We start from the raw sequence: 15,730 nt of genomic DNA on the forward strand, positions 1-15,730 counted from the left end.
TCTGCCACCTCGAGACTGAGCTGCTGCAGTTGCCCTGACAGAGCAGTGATAGGATCCATACTGGATCAAATAATGGTTTCTTTCAAACCTAATGTCACGACTCTGTTGTCGGATGTCCCGACACCAGCGGCTCCTTCCTTGTACCTAACGCTAGGGGCATCCTAGCTTGCCATGTTTCCCTGATTACTTCTGATGGTGAAGATGCTGGGGCCACATACCTTGCCTTATCTCCTGAATCCGCCACCCAGGGAAGTGGGGAGTAGTAGTGTACCGTAATAAACCAACCAAACTAACAAGATAATACGAACAGGGATGACGAAAAATACCAAATATACAAATATATTCACACATATAACAGTGGAATGCTCTGGGGGGTGTAGGATGGGCTTAAACCAAAGTATGAGAAGAAAGGGAATTATCACACACTCAACAGCAACCTAGCAACAGTCACAGATAAATCCACCAATCGTCTTCTCCAAGAACAACCAACAACCTCCACCTGTCAGTAGACAGACAGTGCGTGTGGTGCATACACACTAGACAGAGAGAACAGAACAGAAGAAGACTGTGTTTACAGGGCACACTCTCCAAAGGGGGAAGGATGGAGAAAGTAGCAGGCAGCAAGGACGGTGTGCAGAGACACAGACAAGGACCTGGCGGGTCACATGACAAGAGCAGGAAGGTCCTAAAGGCTACAACTAGTACTCCTACATGTCAGGATCCATTCTTGGATCTGTGAGTCCTGCATACACTGAGGCCCCTGATCATGTGACCCCTGACTCCTCCCCTCCTGTGACCTCATCCCAGGTCCTGTGCGCACAGAGCAGCCATATATGTGGAGTGCGGCTCTGTGGGTGGAGGTAGGTGCTGGAGATTCCCCATTTCTGGGCGCGGGGGACATTAACCCCTTCAGCACTGAGGCTCTTTTGGGGTCTTTGTTGTCACTTTATAAGAATCATAACGTTTCTGTTCTGTTTCCTGTAATAGATACATACGACCCAACTATGGGAGACAGGAAGGGAGGACACGGATTGTTCTCATAGTACAGGGGACCCAGACAGTGTAATGCCTTTATTATCTACATTATGTAGTAGATGTATGATGCCCCCACAGAGTATAATGTTCTCACAGTACCGCCATCACCCACACACAGTATAATGTTCCCACAGTACCGCCATTGCCCCACACACAGTATAATGTTCCCACAGTACCGCCATTGCCCCACACACAGTATAATGTTCCCACAGTACCTCCATCACCCACACACAGTATAATGTTCTCACAGTACCGACATCCCCCCACACACAGTATAATGTTCCCACAGTACCGCCATCCCCCCACACAGTATAATGTAACCACAGTACCGCCATCCCCCCACGCACAGTATAATGTTCCCACAGTACTGTCATCACCCACACAGGATAATGTTCCCACAGTACCGCCATCCCCCACACAGTATAATGTTCCCACAGTACCGTCATCACCCACACAGTATAATGTTCCCACAGTACCGCCATCCCCCACACAGTATAATGTTCCCACAGTACCGTCATCACCCACACAGTATAATCTTCCTGCAGTACCATCATCACCCACACACAGTATAATGTTCCCACAGTACTGCCATCACCCACACGCATTATAATGCTCCCACAGTACCGCCATCCTCCCACACACAGTATAATGTTCCCACAGTACCGCCATCCTCCCGTACACTGTATAATGCTCCCACAGTACCGCCATCCTCCCACACACAGTATAGTGCTCCCACAGTACCGCCATCCCCCCCACAGAGCAATCTTCTCACAGTACCACCATCTCCCACGTAGTATAATGTTCCCACAGTACCACCATCCCCCACACACAGTATAATGGTCTCACAGTACTGCCATCCCCCCACACACAGTGCAATGTTCTCACAGTACCGCCATCCCCCACACACAGTATAATGTTCTCACAGCACTGCCATCCCCCCACACAGTATAATGTTCTCACAGTACCTCCATCCCCCAGACACAGTATAATGTTCTCACTGTACCGCCATCCCCCCACACAGTATAATGTTCCCCCAGTACCGCCATCCCCCCCACACACAGTATAATGTTCTCACAGTACTGCCATCCCCCCACACACAGTATAATGTACCCCAGTACCGCCATCCCCCCACACACAGTATAATGTTCTCAGTACTGCCATCCCCCCACACACAGTATAATGTTCCCACAGTACCGTCATCACCCACACAGTATAATGTTCCCACAGTACCGTCATCACCCACACAGTATAATGTTCCCACAGTACCGCCATCCCCCACACAGTATAATGTTCCCACAGTACTGTCTTCACCCACTCACAGTATAATGTTCCCACAGTACCGTCATCACCCACACAGTATAATCTTCCTGCAGTACCATCATCACCCACACACAGTATAATGTTCCCACAGTACCGCCATCCTCCCGTACACTGTATAATGCTCCCACAGTACCGCCATCCTCCCACACACAGTATAGTGCTCCCACAGTACCGCCATCCCCCCCACAGAGCAATCTTCTCACAGTACCACCATCTCCCACGTAGTATAATGTTCCCACAGTACCACCATCCCCCCACACACAGTATAATGGTCTCACAGTACTGCCAACCCCCCACACACAGTGCAATGTTCTCACAGTACCGCCATCCCCCACACACAGTATAATGTTCTCACAGCACTGCCATCCCCCCACACACAGTATAATGTTCTCACAGTACCTCCATCCCCAGACACAGTATAATGTTCTCACTGTACCGCCATCCCCCCACACAGTATAATGTTCCCCCAGTACCGCCATCCCCCCCACACACAGTATAATGTTCTCACAGTACTGCCATCCCCCCACACACAGTATAATGTACCCCAGTACCGCCATCCCCCCACACACAGTATAATGTTCTCAGTACTGCCATCCCCCCACACACAGTATAATGTTCCCACAGTGCCGTCATCACCCACACAGTATAATGTTCCCACAGTACCGTCATCACCCACACAGTATAATGTTCCCACAGTACCGCCATCCCCCACACAGTATAATGTTCCCACAGTACTGTCTTCACCCACTCACAGTATAATGTTCCCACAGACCGTCATCACCCACACAGCATAATCTTCCTGCAGTACCATCATCACCCACACACAGTATAATGTTCCCACAGTACTGCCATCACCCACACGCATTATAATGTTCCCACAGTACCGCCATCCTCCCACACACAGTATAATGTTCCCACAGTACCGCCATCCTCCCGTACACTGTATAATGCTCCCACAGTACCGCCATCCTCCCACACACAGTATAGTGCTCCCACAGTACCGCCATCCCCCCACAGAGCAATCTTCTCACAGTACCACCATCTCCCACGTAGTATAATGTTCCCACAGTACCACCATCCCCCCACACACAGTATAATGGTCTCACAGTACTGCCATCCCCCCACACACAGTGCAATGTTCTCACAGTACCGCCATCCCCCACACACATTATAATGTTCTCACAGCACCGCCATCCCCCCACACACAGTATAATGTTCTCACAGTACCTCCATCCCCCAGACACAGTATAATGTTCTCACTGTACCGCCATCCCCCCACACAGTATAATGTTCCCCCAGTACCGCCATCCCCCCCACACACAGTATAATGTTCTCACAGTACTGCCATCCCCCCACACACAGTATAATGTACCCCAGTACCGCCATCCCCCCACACACAGTATAATGTTCTCAGTACTGCCATCCCCCCACACACAGTATAATGTTCTCACAGTACCGACATCCTCCCACACACTGTATAATGTTCTCACAGTACTGCCATCCCCCACACACAGTATAATGTTCCCACAGTACTGCCACCCCCCCACACACAGTATAATGTTCTCACAGTACCTCCATCCCCCAGACACAGTATAATGTTCTCACTGTACCGCCATCCCCTCACACAGTATAATGTTCCCCCAGTACCGCCATCCCACCACACAGTATAATAGTTCTCACAGTACTGCCATCCCCCCACTCACAGTATAATGTTCTCACAGTAGCACCATCCCCCCATACACAGTATAATGTTCTCTCAGTAACGCCATCCCCCCACACACAGTATAATGTTCTCACAGTACTGCCATCCCCCCACACACAGTGTAATGTTCCCCGAGTACCGCCATCCCCCCACACAGTATAATGTTCTCAAAGTACCGCCATCCCCCACACACAGTATAATGTTCTCACAGTACCACCATCCCCCCACACACAGTATAATGTTCTCATAGTACCGCCATCCCCCCACACACAGTATAATGTTCTCACAGTACTGCCACCCCCCCACACACAGTATAATGTTCTCACAGTACCTCCATCCCCCAGACACAGTATAATGTTCTCACTGTACCGCCATCCCCCCACACAGTATAATGTTCCCCCAGTACCGCCATCCCCCCCACACACAGTATAATGTTCTCACAGTACTGCCATCCCCCCACACACAGTATAATGTACCCCAGTACCGCCATCCCCCCACACACAGTATAATGTTCTCAGTACTGCCATCCCCCCACACACAGTATAATGTTCTCACAGTACCGACATCCTCCCACACACTGTATAATGTTCTCACAGTACTGCCATCCCCCACACACAGTATAATGTTCTTTCAGTAACGCCATCAAGCAAAAAACACAGTATAATGTTCTCACTGTACCGCCATCCCCTCACACAGTATAATGTTCCCCCAGTACCGCCATCCCACCACACAGTATAATAGTTCTCACAGTACTGCCATCCCCCCACTCACAGTATAATGTTCTCACAGTAGCACCATCCCCCCATACACAGTATAATGTTCTCTCAGTAACGCCATCCCCCCACACACAGTATAATGTTCTCACAGTACTGCCATCCCCCCACACACAGTGTAATGTTCCCCGAGTACCGCCATCCCCCCACACAGTATAATGTTCTCAAAGTACCGCCATCCCCCACACACAGTATAATGTTCTCACAGTACCACCATCCCCCCACACACAGTATAATGTTCTCACAGTACTGCCACCCCCCCACTCACAGTATAATGTTCCCACAGTACCTCCATCCCCCACACACAGTATAATGTTCCCACAGTACCTCCATCCACCACACACAGTATAATGTTCCCACAGTACCGCCATCCCCCACACACAGTATAATGTTCTCACAGTACTGCCATCCCCCACACACAGTATAATGTTCAACTTCTCACAGTACCGCCATCCCCCCCACACCGTATAATGTTCTCACAGTACTGCCTGAGGTTCCTGAGGTCCTACAATTGGAATAAGTCCTGATGTTTTACAGTTGCAATAATCACTCTGGAGAATGGTTTTAGCTTTACCTGCTCCCCTACATATACCCTCAAGCATGTATACATGCATGTAGGGGAGCAGGCCTTACCAGATTTTGAGGCTTTGTACAGTAATATTCCACATGAGGATGGTATCACAGGAGTAAGACATTTTATGAATTGGAGATCAATAATTCCATAATAACAGGGTCTGTACCACAGGACTGGCGTATAGCAAATGTGGTGCCAATATTCAAAAAGGGGACAAAATCTGAACTTGGAAATTATAGGCCAGTAAGTTTAACTTCAACTGTGGGTAAAATCCTGGAGGGTTTTCTAAGAGATACTATACTGGAGTATCTGGAGAAGAATAACCTTTTGACCCAATATCAACATGGGTTTACAAGGGACCGTTCCTGTCAGACTAATCTGATAAGCTTTTATGAAGAGGTAAGTTCAGGACAGGACCAAGGGAATGCAGTGGACGTGGTGTACATGGACTTTTCAAAAGCTTTTGATACGGTGCCACACAAAAGCTTGATACATAAAATGAGAACAACGGGGATAGGGGAAAATATGTGTAAGTGGGTTAAGAGCTGGCTCAGGGATAGGAAACAAAGGGTGGTTATTAATGGAGCACACTCGGTCTGGGTCACGGTTAGCAGTGGGGTACCACAGGGGTCAGTTTTGGACCCGCTTCTTTTTAACATATTTATTAATGACCTTGTAGTGGGGCATAGAGAGTAGAATTTCAATATTTGCAGATGACACTAAACTCTGCAGGGTAATCAATTGTGGTGTAGTGACCACTGTGTCCACTAGGGGGCGCTGTATGGATGTCCCAGGAGAGTGGATGAATGGCAAGATACTGAATGGCCGTCATGTATCTCAAGGTGGGTGGCATTGAGATGGAGATTTATGTGTGTGTTAATCAGCAGGGATACTGCTGAGGTGCTGGTTCAATGTGTCAGGGACTAGTTACCTACAAACCCACCCAGGGGGTGTGTTTAACACTTGTAGTAAGAGACTGTGAGTGTGTGAAGGACCTGTGATGAGGTCATAGTCATGTGACCCGGTGGGCGTGGCTATGGACCATATAATATTCCCAGGGTAGGTCACATGGAGTGAATGCTGGGACCTGGTTGGTCCAGTGTGGAAGGTCCCGCTGAGATGGGGCTTCCTGCCTGACAGCACGTGTGGACGCTGTGAGTAATGGCTGCAAGTGCCTGAGAGTTCCCTGGAGGGAATGAATGTCTGCAGTATGGAGAAGGAGCCATGAGAGAACCCTGACGGGGCAAGATATAACTGTGAAGCTGAAAAGCCTGCGTATTGGACATTGCTAACAGAGTGAAGCTCTGTCATGGACGCTATGCCGTTTATATATTGCTGGTCATGGTTTATGATGTTTAATAAACCGCATGGACTATACTGGTTTATGGAAAACCTGTGCCAGATCTGATTTTGTGGCTGCCAAGCAAGTGATCCCCTACTTAAATGACAGCGCTACCTCACATTTGGTGGAGAATGCGGGCAATATTGTAGCCTTGTTGCTAGGGGCAACGGAAAAGGACTGCAAAGTTTTGGTTGCTAAGGGCAACCGAAAGCATATGTTACAGTGCTGGCAAGGCTGAGCCAGGAGGGCTGACGGTTGGGAAAGCCACTGCCCGGCTGTGGTTCTGGAACCGTGGGGTTGGTCTATCTCACAAAGCCCAGTCACTAAGAATCTCACAGTACAATATATCGTACATTGATGAAGGTCCTAGACCGAAACGTCTGTGTATGTATGTACTGTTGTATAATTAAAAATCACCTTTCTGCATCAGAAACCTTTGGTGTGTGCCAAGTTTATATATATCTGGAACCGTGGGGTGGCCTAGTGAGTAAGGCACTGTCCGGATCGGTGAGTCCAGTGCGGCCGTTTCCCCAGGAGAAAGAGACTTATAGGATACCTCTGCGGTAGAGGGGTCCGAGAACCTGCACGGCCAGCAGGTGACGGTCGTGAAAGCCGTGTTGTACTGACCGGGGTCAGTGAGAAAGAGACTGGTGATTGCTATTGGGTGCCTCTGTGGAGAAGAGGACCTGTGTGGCCGACACAGGTAACGGACAGGTGTTCGTGTTGTACTGACCTGGGTCAGTGATAAAGACTGTGTACCTGGAGGGTTCAGTGAGCGGGGTCCTGGAGGGTCGGTGTTGGGAGATTCTGGGAGAAGAGTCGGATCCCTGGAGCACGTGGTGTTGTGAGTTCATTTTCCCCTTCACCGTCGATGTCTGATGAACTCCCTCCTCTGGTGAAGGAAGGTAGTGAGGCTGATTACCAAACACCTGATCTGGTAGATGATGACTGGGTAACAGGAAATTCTGACTGGATATAAGGCAGCCGACACCCTTCTGAGTCGCTGGTAATTTCTCTGCTGGATTCTTGGAGACCAGTCTGATTCCTGCTTCCCAAAGATAAGTTTTTGCTCTGCTATTGAACTTATTAGTTTTGTTTTGTTTACCTTGCTTTTTTGGAGTTCAGCTATCCCCGTTCGGGGGTGTGCTGAGTTCCATTTTTGTCTCTGATCAGTTTGTCTCTTTGCTCTGTCTTCAGAATTTACCTGAGTGCTGATATAGTCTTTTTGAAGTCCTAGCGACTTCAGGGCCTGTTTTCCCTATCAGACGGTTGGGATATTTTTTGGTAGGGTTTTTTGCGGATTGCAGACAGCAGCTTTTCTATCCTGTCCTTTTTAGTTAGCATGGGCCCCATCGTTTGCTCAACTTATCTTTCTATCTGTGTTAGTGTTTTCATCTTGCTTCACCGTCATTATATGTCAGGGAGCTGAACGTCAATAGATTGGGCCCGAGAGTTACATCCAGTTTAATTTTAGCAGGTTGCCTTTCCTGGATTTATTAATTAAGAAAGAACGGGATGGGACCACCACCATCCCTATAAAAAATGGAATACCCAAGGGCTAGTTTTTATGGTTGAGAAGGACCTGTTCTAATGTCACAGATTCTAATATACAGGCAATTGACATGAATACCAGATTCAGGGAAAATGGGTAACCACAGTACAGTTTGGATTTCGTATGATCGATTGAATGAAAATGGGAGAGACAGACACTCCTCCAAACCTAACCAAGAAAACACTGGCATATGGTTGTGGTCGATCCGGACCTGAGGGGTGCTGTAGGATCTACTCCTACAAAAACTTTCAAAATGGGTTGGTAAATTAAGGACCATTAGGAGGTGATCACAATAGATGTGTCCTCAAATAGGAAACTGACAGGATTTTTACACTGGATTGATTAGTCCCTAAGGGACTCAATGAGCAGATTTCCTATGCTTGTTTTGTGCAATTCTGTAATGCTGCAGATAAGCCCCCGATGAAACCTGAAAGATAAGAAAAACGAGTTAGATTATACTCACCGGGGGGCGCAGTCCAGTGCGGTGGGTGTCGCGGTCCGGTCCGGCGCCGCCCATCTTCTAGCGATGACGTCCTCCTCCTTACAGCTGCTGCGGCTCCTGCGCAGGTGTACTTACTCTGCCCTGTTAACCTCTCTGACCTTTCCCGGCACCCTGAGGGTAAAGAGGTTAAGTTAGGGAAGGACTCCTTATATCAGACCAGGTTTTAAGAAAACAATTGTCTATACTAGAGAAATGTCACGACACAGCTGTCGGGTGACCCGGGACCATGGGCTCCTTCCCTGTCCCTAACACTAGGGGGCCCCCTAGCTCGCCGTGCTCCTCTGAATGCTTAAGATAGCGAAGATGCCAGGGCCTCTGCCCTTGCCTTATCTCCTAAGTTCTCTTCCTCCACCCAGGGAAGAGGGGGTGCTACTGTGCACAGTAGTACACCAACCAGACAAACTAGGCTACACAAACAAGGGTTAACAGAAAACTCCAGGCATAAAAATTATTCACTCACATATAACAGGAAGGCACCGGTGTGTGAGGGTAGGGGAATAAACCAAAATAGAGAAGGATAGGGATTTACCATACATAAAAACCAAGCAACAGTCACTTATACAGTGGGGGAAAAAAGTTTTTAGTCAGCCACCAATTGTGCAAGTTCTCCCACTTAGGCCCCTTTCACACGTCCGTGTCTCCGGTGCATGTGGTGACAGTTTTCACACGTACCGGAGACACGTACTCACGTAGACCCATTCAAATGAATGGGTCTGTGCACATGTCAGTGTGTGTCCATGGACCGTGTGTCTGTGGGCAAAACACGCTGACATGTCCGTTTTTTCCTGTCACCATGGATGGCAAAATGTCCCGCACACGGTGAACACACATTGATGTCCTCCGGGTGCACGGACTACTGTAAGCGCTGTTCCCCTGCTGCAAGTGTTGAACGCGGCTCTCATTCTCCCCTGCTCTGCCGGCAATCGGTGCGAGCACAGAAGAATCAATGAATGAAAAATCCAACGTGGGTTCCCCCTATGTTTTTGAACCAACCCGGCAAAACTCACAGATGCAGGCTGCTGTACTCAGAATGGTAAGGGGGCCCCCAGCCTTAAAACAGCAGCCTGCACCTGTGAGTTTTGCCGGGTTGGTTTTTCCACTACTGGAAATATCAGGACGTGTGAAAGTGGCCTTAAAAAGATGGGAGAGGCCTGTAATTGACATCATAGGTAGACCTATGGTGGAAAATAAGCACCGTATTTTGTGGTTTATAAGATGCACCCCAAATTTTGAGAAGAAAAATAGTAAAAAAAAAACCAAACTTTTTTTAATAAAATGTTGGTGCTTCTTATAATCTATGCGTCTTATTGCTTACCGGGGGTGGTGAATGCGGTGAAGCGGGGTCCCAGGGTTGCTGCTGAGATGAGGGGTGTTTGGATGTGCGACGCGCCACTGTGGGTGTCCGGTGCTGCAGGTGTCCGGTGCTGCTGGTGTCTTCGGTGCTGCGGGTGTCTCTGGTGCTGCAGGGGCTCTGCCGACATTATTGCTCCCACAGTTGATTTCATCACACCAAGCTGCTTGCCTATTGCAGATTCAGTCTTCCCAGCATGGTGCAGGACTACAATTTTGTTTCTGGTGTCCTTCGACAGCTCTTTGGTCTTTGCCATAGTGGAGTTTGGAGTGTGACTGTTTGAGGTTGTGGACAGGTGTCTTTTATACTGATAATACGCTCAAACAGGTGCCAATACTACAGGTAATGAGTGGAGGACAGAGGAGCCTCTTAAAGAAGAAGTTACAGATCTGTGAGAGCCAGAAGTCTTGCATGTTTTAGGTGACCAAATACTTATTTTCCAACATAATTTGAAAAATAAATCTTGCCAAATCAGACAAGGTGATTTTCTGGACTTGTTTTCTCATTTTGACTCTCATAATTGTGGTCTACCTATGATGTCAATTACAGGCCTCTCTCATCTTTTTAAGTGGGAGAAGTTGCACAATTGATGGCTGAATAAATACTTTTTTTCCCTTTCCCATGACAGCAATGTACATGAGACATGGCATCCACCCCCAGGAACAGGAAAGCTGCAGCAGAGATAAAAGAAGGGGGCGGCACCTCTCTCCTCAGTTTTGGTTTTCTGTTCCTGCAGACAGATGCCTGTGGCGAACTGCATACATCTGGAGCGATCCCCGTCCGATGATTTCTGGTCCGGCGACCAAGGTCCGCGGTGTGGGGGCAGCTGGGCGTGGTGGCGCGCGCCCGTCATCCCAGCGTCCAGGGAGCTGCCATGGGTCGCGCCTCATCCCACCGCTGGACTCCCCGGCGGCCACTCCTGTCCGGAGGCTGGGCCGGGGGTGGGCACGTCCATCAAGACGCTGGCGCTGAGTGAATAGGACGGCTTCTGGGTCGCGCAGGAAGTGATGTCACACGTCGGCGGAGGTGGTGTACTGAACACTTCCAGGAGGGAGTTGATTCAGAGGCACGCACACTGCTCCCATCGGATAAAGGAGTAGTGTACAGTTGATGCGGCAGCAGCAGCTTCTCAAACGAGCATGGCGGACCCCACAGCAGAACCGCTCATATCTGTGGAGGAAGCGAACCCACGGGCTACTGTGGTACCCAGGGATCTGGTGGGTGAGTGCCTTTGTAAGGCAAACATGTCGGAAATAATAGTTTCTGTGTCATGTTTTGTTTAGGGGAAGAAGGCCACATCAAAACAGAAAAACAGGGCATGTGCACTGTGTAGGAAAACCCTCCCTAGAACATATGAGAAATGAATCTGTCGCTCATGTATTGAGAAAACTGTGGCCGAGGAGTTGCCGTCCTTACTCCAAAGCATAAAATCTATTATTAGGGATGAGGTAAAAACCACAGTAAAGGAACAGATGAAGCAGCATACTGCACTCAGTTCTGGGACCCCCCCCCCTCCTCCTACAGATATCCAAAGCCCTGATGTAGATTTGGAGGAAGAACCTGGAGAATTAGCCCCCTCTGATGACTCAGATTTGGACTCCTCGGATGAAGAATATGGCCACCCTTGTTTTTTATCCGAGGATATCGGAAAGTTACTTGGTTACTTAAGCTTGTCAGGTCTACTATGGGGGTTGAAACACCTAGAGAGCAGTGATCAATTCAAGATTCCATGTTTAGTAACCTGGAGGGGAAAAAACGTAGGGTTTTACCCTTTCATGATAACCTGTTGAATTTGATTAAAAGGGAATGGAAAAAGCCAAATAAGGAGATGTCGGTTCCGCAGACACCAATGACGCCAAATTTTCGGTGGGGGGAAGACTTTGGTTGTTCGTCCATTAGTGGTCAGCGTTAGCAGCCTCACAGTGGATAACCAACCTGTTATCCGATGACCTATGGCTGAATTTAATCAGCCTCCCACCTCAGCGGATGATAATGACTCATGTGGCCAAGAAAAATCAAGCCACACTAGAGAAGGAAGTTCATCTCCTCATGCACAAGGAAGTACTGATAAAAGTACAAGACCAAGAAATAGGAAACGGATTCTACAGCACTTTGTTCCTCATGCCGAAACCAGACGGTTCACTGAGGACAGTCTTCAACTTGAAAGTACTGAATCGTTATATCCGGATGGAGAAATTCGAAATGGAAACTCTGAAATCAACAGTAAGGCTACTTTATCCAGGTTATAACATGGCAGTAATAGATCTGACAGATAGTTACTACCATGTACCAATTTGTGTGGAACATCAGCAGTACCTAAGGTTGGTGGTGGAGATTGGGCAAGTTCCCACCCACTTACAATACCAATGTCTTCCCTTCGGGGTGTCGGTAGCCCCTCAGATTTTCATGAAGACAATTTCCGAAATAGCATCCTTCGTGAGGAAAGAAGACATACTACTGGTTCTCTACTTAGACGACTTTCTCGCTGTGACAGACAGCAAGGAAGACTGTGTAGAGGCGGTCATGAGAGTACTGGAGGTGCTGACCAGGCTGGGCTGGATAATAAACTTAAAAAAATCGAGGATAGTTCCAGCTCAGATACAGGAATTCCTCGGGATTCACTAAGGCAAGATTGTGTCCTTCCAGAGAGGAAAATTCGGACCATCCAATAAAAGATAAAGCAGGTGCAACCCGGTCAGTCCATCTCAGTAAGAGGGGCGATGTCACTCTTTGATATCCTAACGGCGACAATCCCAGCGGTACAATGGGCGCAAGTCCATACAAGAGAATTACAGTGGCAGATCCTGTCTGAGCAGGCGAAGGATCCTTACAATTTAAATCGGAAAATTCTCTTATCGCCATAAGTGCGGGACTCTTTAAAGTGGTGGCTGAGCACCGAAAACCTGAACAATGGTGTACCTTGGTCAGTTCAGAACCCAGTGGTGCTGACCATGGATGCAAGTCCGTTAGGTTGGGGAGCACATCTAGCAGGCCGGATTCTACAGGGCCAATGGGAACCCTCAATGAGGGCAGCATCCTACAACCTAAAAGAGTTGACAGCTGTAAGGCGGGCAATTCTCCGTGCAGAAGAAGAGATCCAAGGAAAACATTTGGCAGTATTATCTGTCAACAGCATGACCGTGTCATACATAAATTGACAAGGAGGAACAAGATCAACATCTCTGGTGGCAGAAGCCAAGAAACTGTTCTTATGGGCAGAAAGCAATCTTTTATCCCTGTCAAGCACAAACTTGAAAGGGGCGGACAATCTTGTGGCAGATTTCTTAAGCCGTCGTGTGTTACATCAGGGAGAGTGGTGCCTGAATCAGGAAATATTTGGAAAAATTTGTGCCATCTGGGGCACACCAGAAGTGGATCTGTTTGCCACAAAAGAAAATCGGAAGGTAAACAGGTTCTACTCCTTAAATCCAAGGGAACACCTGGAGGGAGTTGATGCACTGCTGCACCGCTAGAAGTTTCGACTATCTTATGCCTTTCCCCCGGTTCCGCTGATCCCAATAGTCCTAAAGAAAATTCGGGAAGACAAGACACTAATAATCCTTGTCTCGCCCTTCTGGCCAAAAAAGGCATGGTTCACGTGGTTCAGACGCATGTCTTTCTCGGACCCATGGATTCTTCCGGATATCCCAAATCTCCTGCACCAGGGTCCAGTAGTACATCCTCAGGTGCACAGACTCCATCTCACCGCTTGGAACTTGAGAGGGGACTCCTACTAGCAAAAGGACTCTCAGGCCCTTTAGTGACCACTTTGCTCGCCAACAGGAAAAAGATCACATCAAACAAATATCAAAAAAATCTGGGAAAGATTCCTGGAATTTTCAGGATGATGGTTATCCAATACAATCCAAGAAGTCCAAATAACTGAAGTTCTGGAGTTTCTCCAAAGAGGACTAGAGAGAGGATTATCTACTAGCACCCTGAACGTGCAAGTCTCTGCCTTTTACGGCCAGAACCTCGAAATCACCTCCTAAGGTAGCTCCCTGGGATCTAAATTTAGTTTTAAATGCCGTAACTTCTCCTTTCGAGCCTCTTCCATTTCGATAAAGGCCTTGACACTAAAGACAGTTCTCCTGGTTGCCCTGACATCAGCTCGACATATCTGCCGGATGCAAGATATCTCAGTAAATCCCCCATATACTACTTTTCTGGATGACAGAGTAATTATAAAGTCTGACCCGGCCTTCCTCCCGAAGGTCAATTCAAAATTTCATAGGGACCTGGAAATAATTTTGCCCTCTTTTTGTGCCAACCCAAAATCCCAGGGAGAGCAAACCTTTCATTGTCTAGATATCAGACCTTGCCTACTCCAATATATAGAATTTTCATAATCTTGACGACAGTCATCAGCCCTCTTTGTCTCCTTCCAGGGGAAAAAAGGCCTCAAAATCGACTATTGCACGGTGGCTTCGTATGGCTATTTTACTTTCGTATTCTTCTTCAGGACAAGTTCCCCCACTGGGTGTAACGGTTTACTCTACAATGGCCATTGCCACATCCTGGACTGAAAAGGGCGAATGCCTCTGTAGAACAGATTTGCAGAAGAGCAGTATGGTCTTCACTCTCCACTTTCTTACGTCATTATAGGTTAGATCTAGGACTCTCAAATCTTGCCTTTGGGAAAAAGGTGCTATCTGCTGTTGTCCCACCCTAAGAGTCTCTTCTATTTTTTTCCTCTCATGTTCGGTGCTGTCATGGGGAAGGGAAAAAGTGATAATTACTTACCGGTAATTTTATTTTCCAGATCCATGACAGCACCACATTAATTCCCGCCCTGTCTTGGTGATGGTTGTGTGATGCACAAAAAAAAGTGTAGCATTGGAAGATATGGTTTTGTTAAAAGTGAATATCATATGCATATGTGAACTAATAAGGCGGTTACCTTGCATACTCTGAAACAAACTGAGGGGAGAGGTGCCACCAACTTTTATCTCTGCTGCAGGTTTCCTGTTCCTGGGGGCGGATGCCATCTCTCATGTACGGTGCTGTCATGGATCTGGAAAATCAAATTACTGGTAAGTAATTATCACTTTTACCAATTGTAACTCCTCCAACTCTCCTCATAAGAACTCCTGTGCCACAATTATCCATGCAGCAACAAGGATTAATAACAGAGGCCAGATTATAGAGGAAAAAGGAGTGGCTATCTGAACACAGCTGTGAGCACAGGGATTTCCATCATGGACGATTAACCCCTGTTCTGCCAGAAGAAATAAACACATTTAAAATGAAGGAGAAGTGCTTCTTCTCAGCGCCAGAGTAGGAGTAATCAGACGTACCGTTCTTCTGGCTCCACACTGTTGCGGTAACCCCATGTGACAAGAAGAAGCCGCAGTGTCGCCAAACTGGGACATGAGTTCACCTACGGAGAGCTGAAGATATATTGCCACAGCATGGAGTGTGTGGCACTCATCTAATGGAGGAGTGCTAGTGAGGAGTCGTACCGATGCACCTCAGCCATTTAGGTCCTCACAAATCATCTGTAGCCGTAGTGACACATCTCAACCTGTATGGTCCCCACAGGAGATGATCGACTTTGCCATAATGGTTTGCTGAACTGT

The 15,730-nt window shown here is 47.9% G+C and overlaps 1 protein-coding gene across 1 annotated transcript in view; it reads left to right on the forward strand.

The window, feature by feature from the left end:
* Positions 1–742: 742 nt before the first annotated feature.
* The window catches only part of LOC141055839 (uncharacterized), a 64,053-nt gene continuing 49,065 nt past the window's right edge, over positions 743–15,730 (forward strand). Inside the window, exon 1 of the mRNA XM_073552549.1 lies at positions 743–860. Within this exon, the coding sequence (XP_073408650.1) occupies positions 834–860 (27 nt within the window). The 5' untranslated portion in view covers positions 743–833. The remainder of the gene's footprint in view (positions 861–15,730) is intronic.

Source organism: Dendrobates tinctorius, unplaced genomic scaffold (genome assembly GCF_039654945.1).
Source record: "Dendrobates tinctorius isolate UK_male_01 unplaced genomic scaffold, ASM3965494v1 ptg000192l, whole genome shotgun sequence".
In the NCBI taxonomy this organism is placed as follows: domain Eukaryota; kingdom Metazoa; phylum Chordata; class Amphibia; order Anura; family Dendrobatidae; genus Dendrobates; species Dendrobates tinctorius.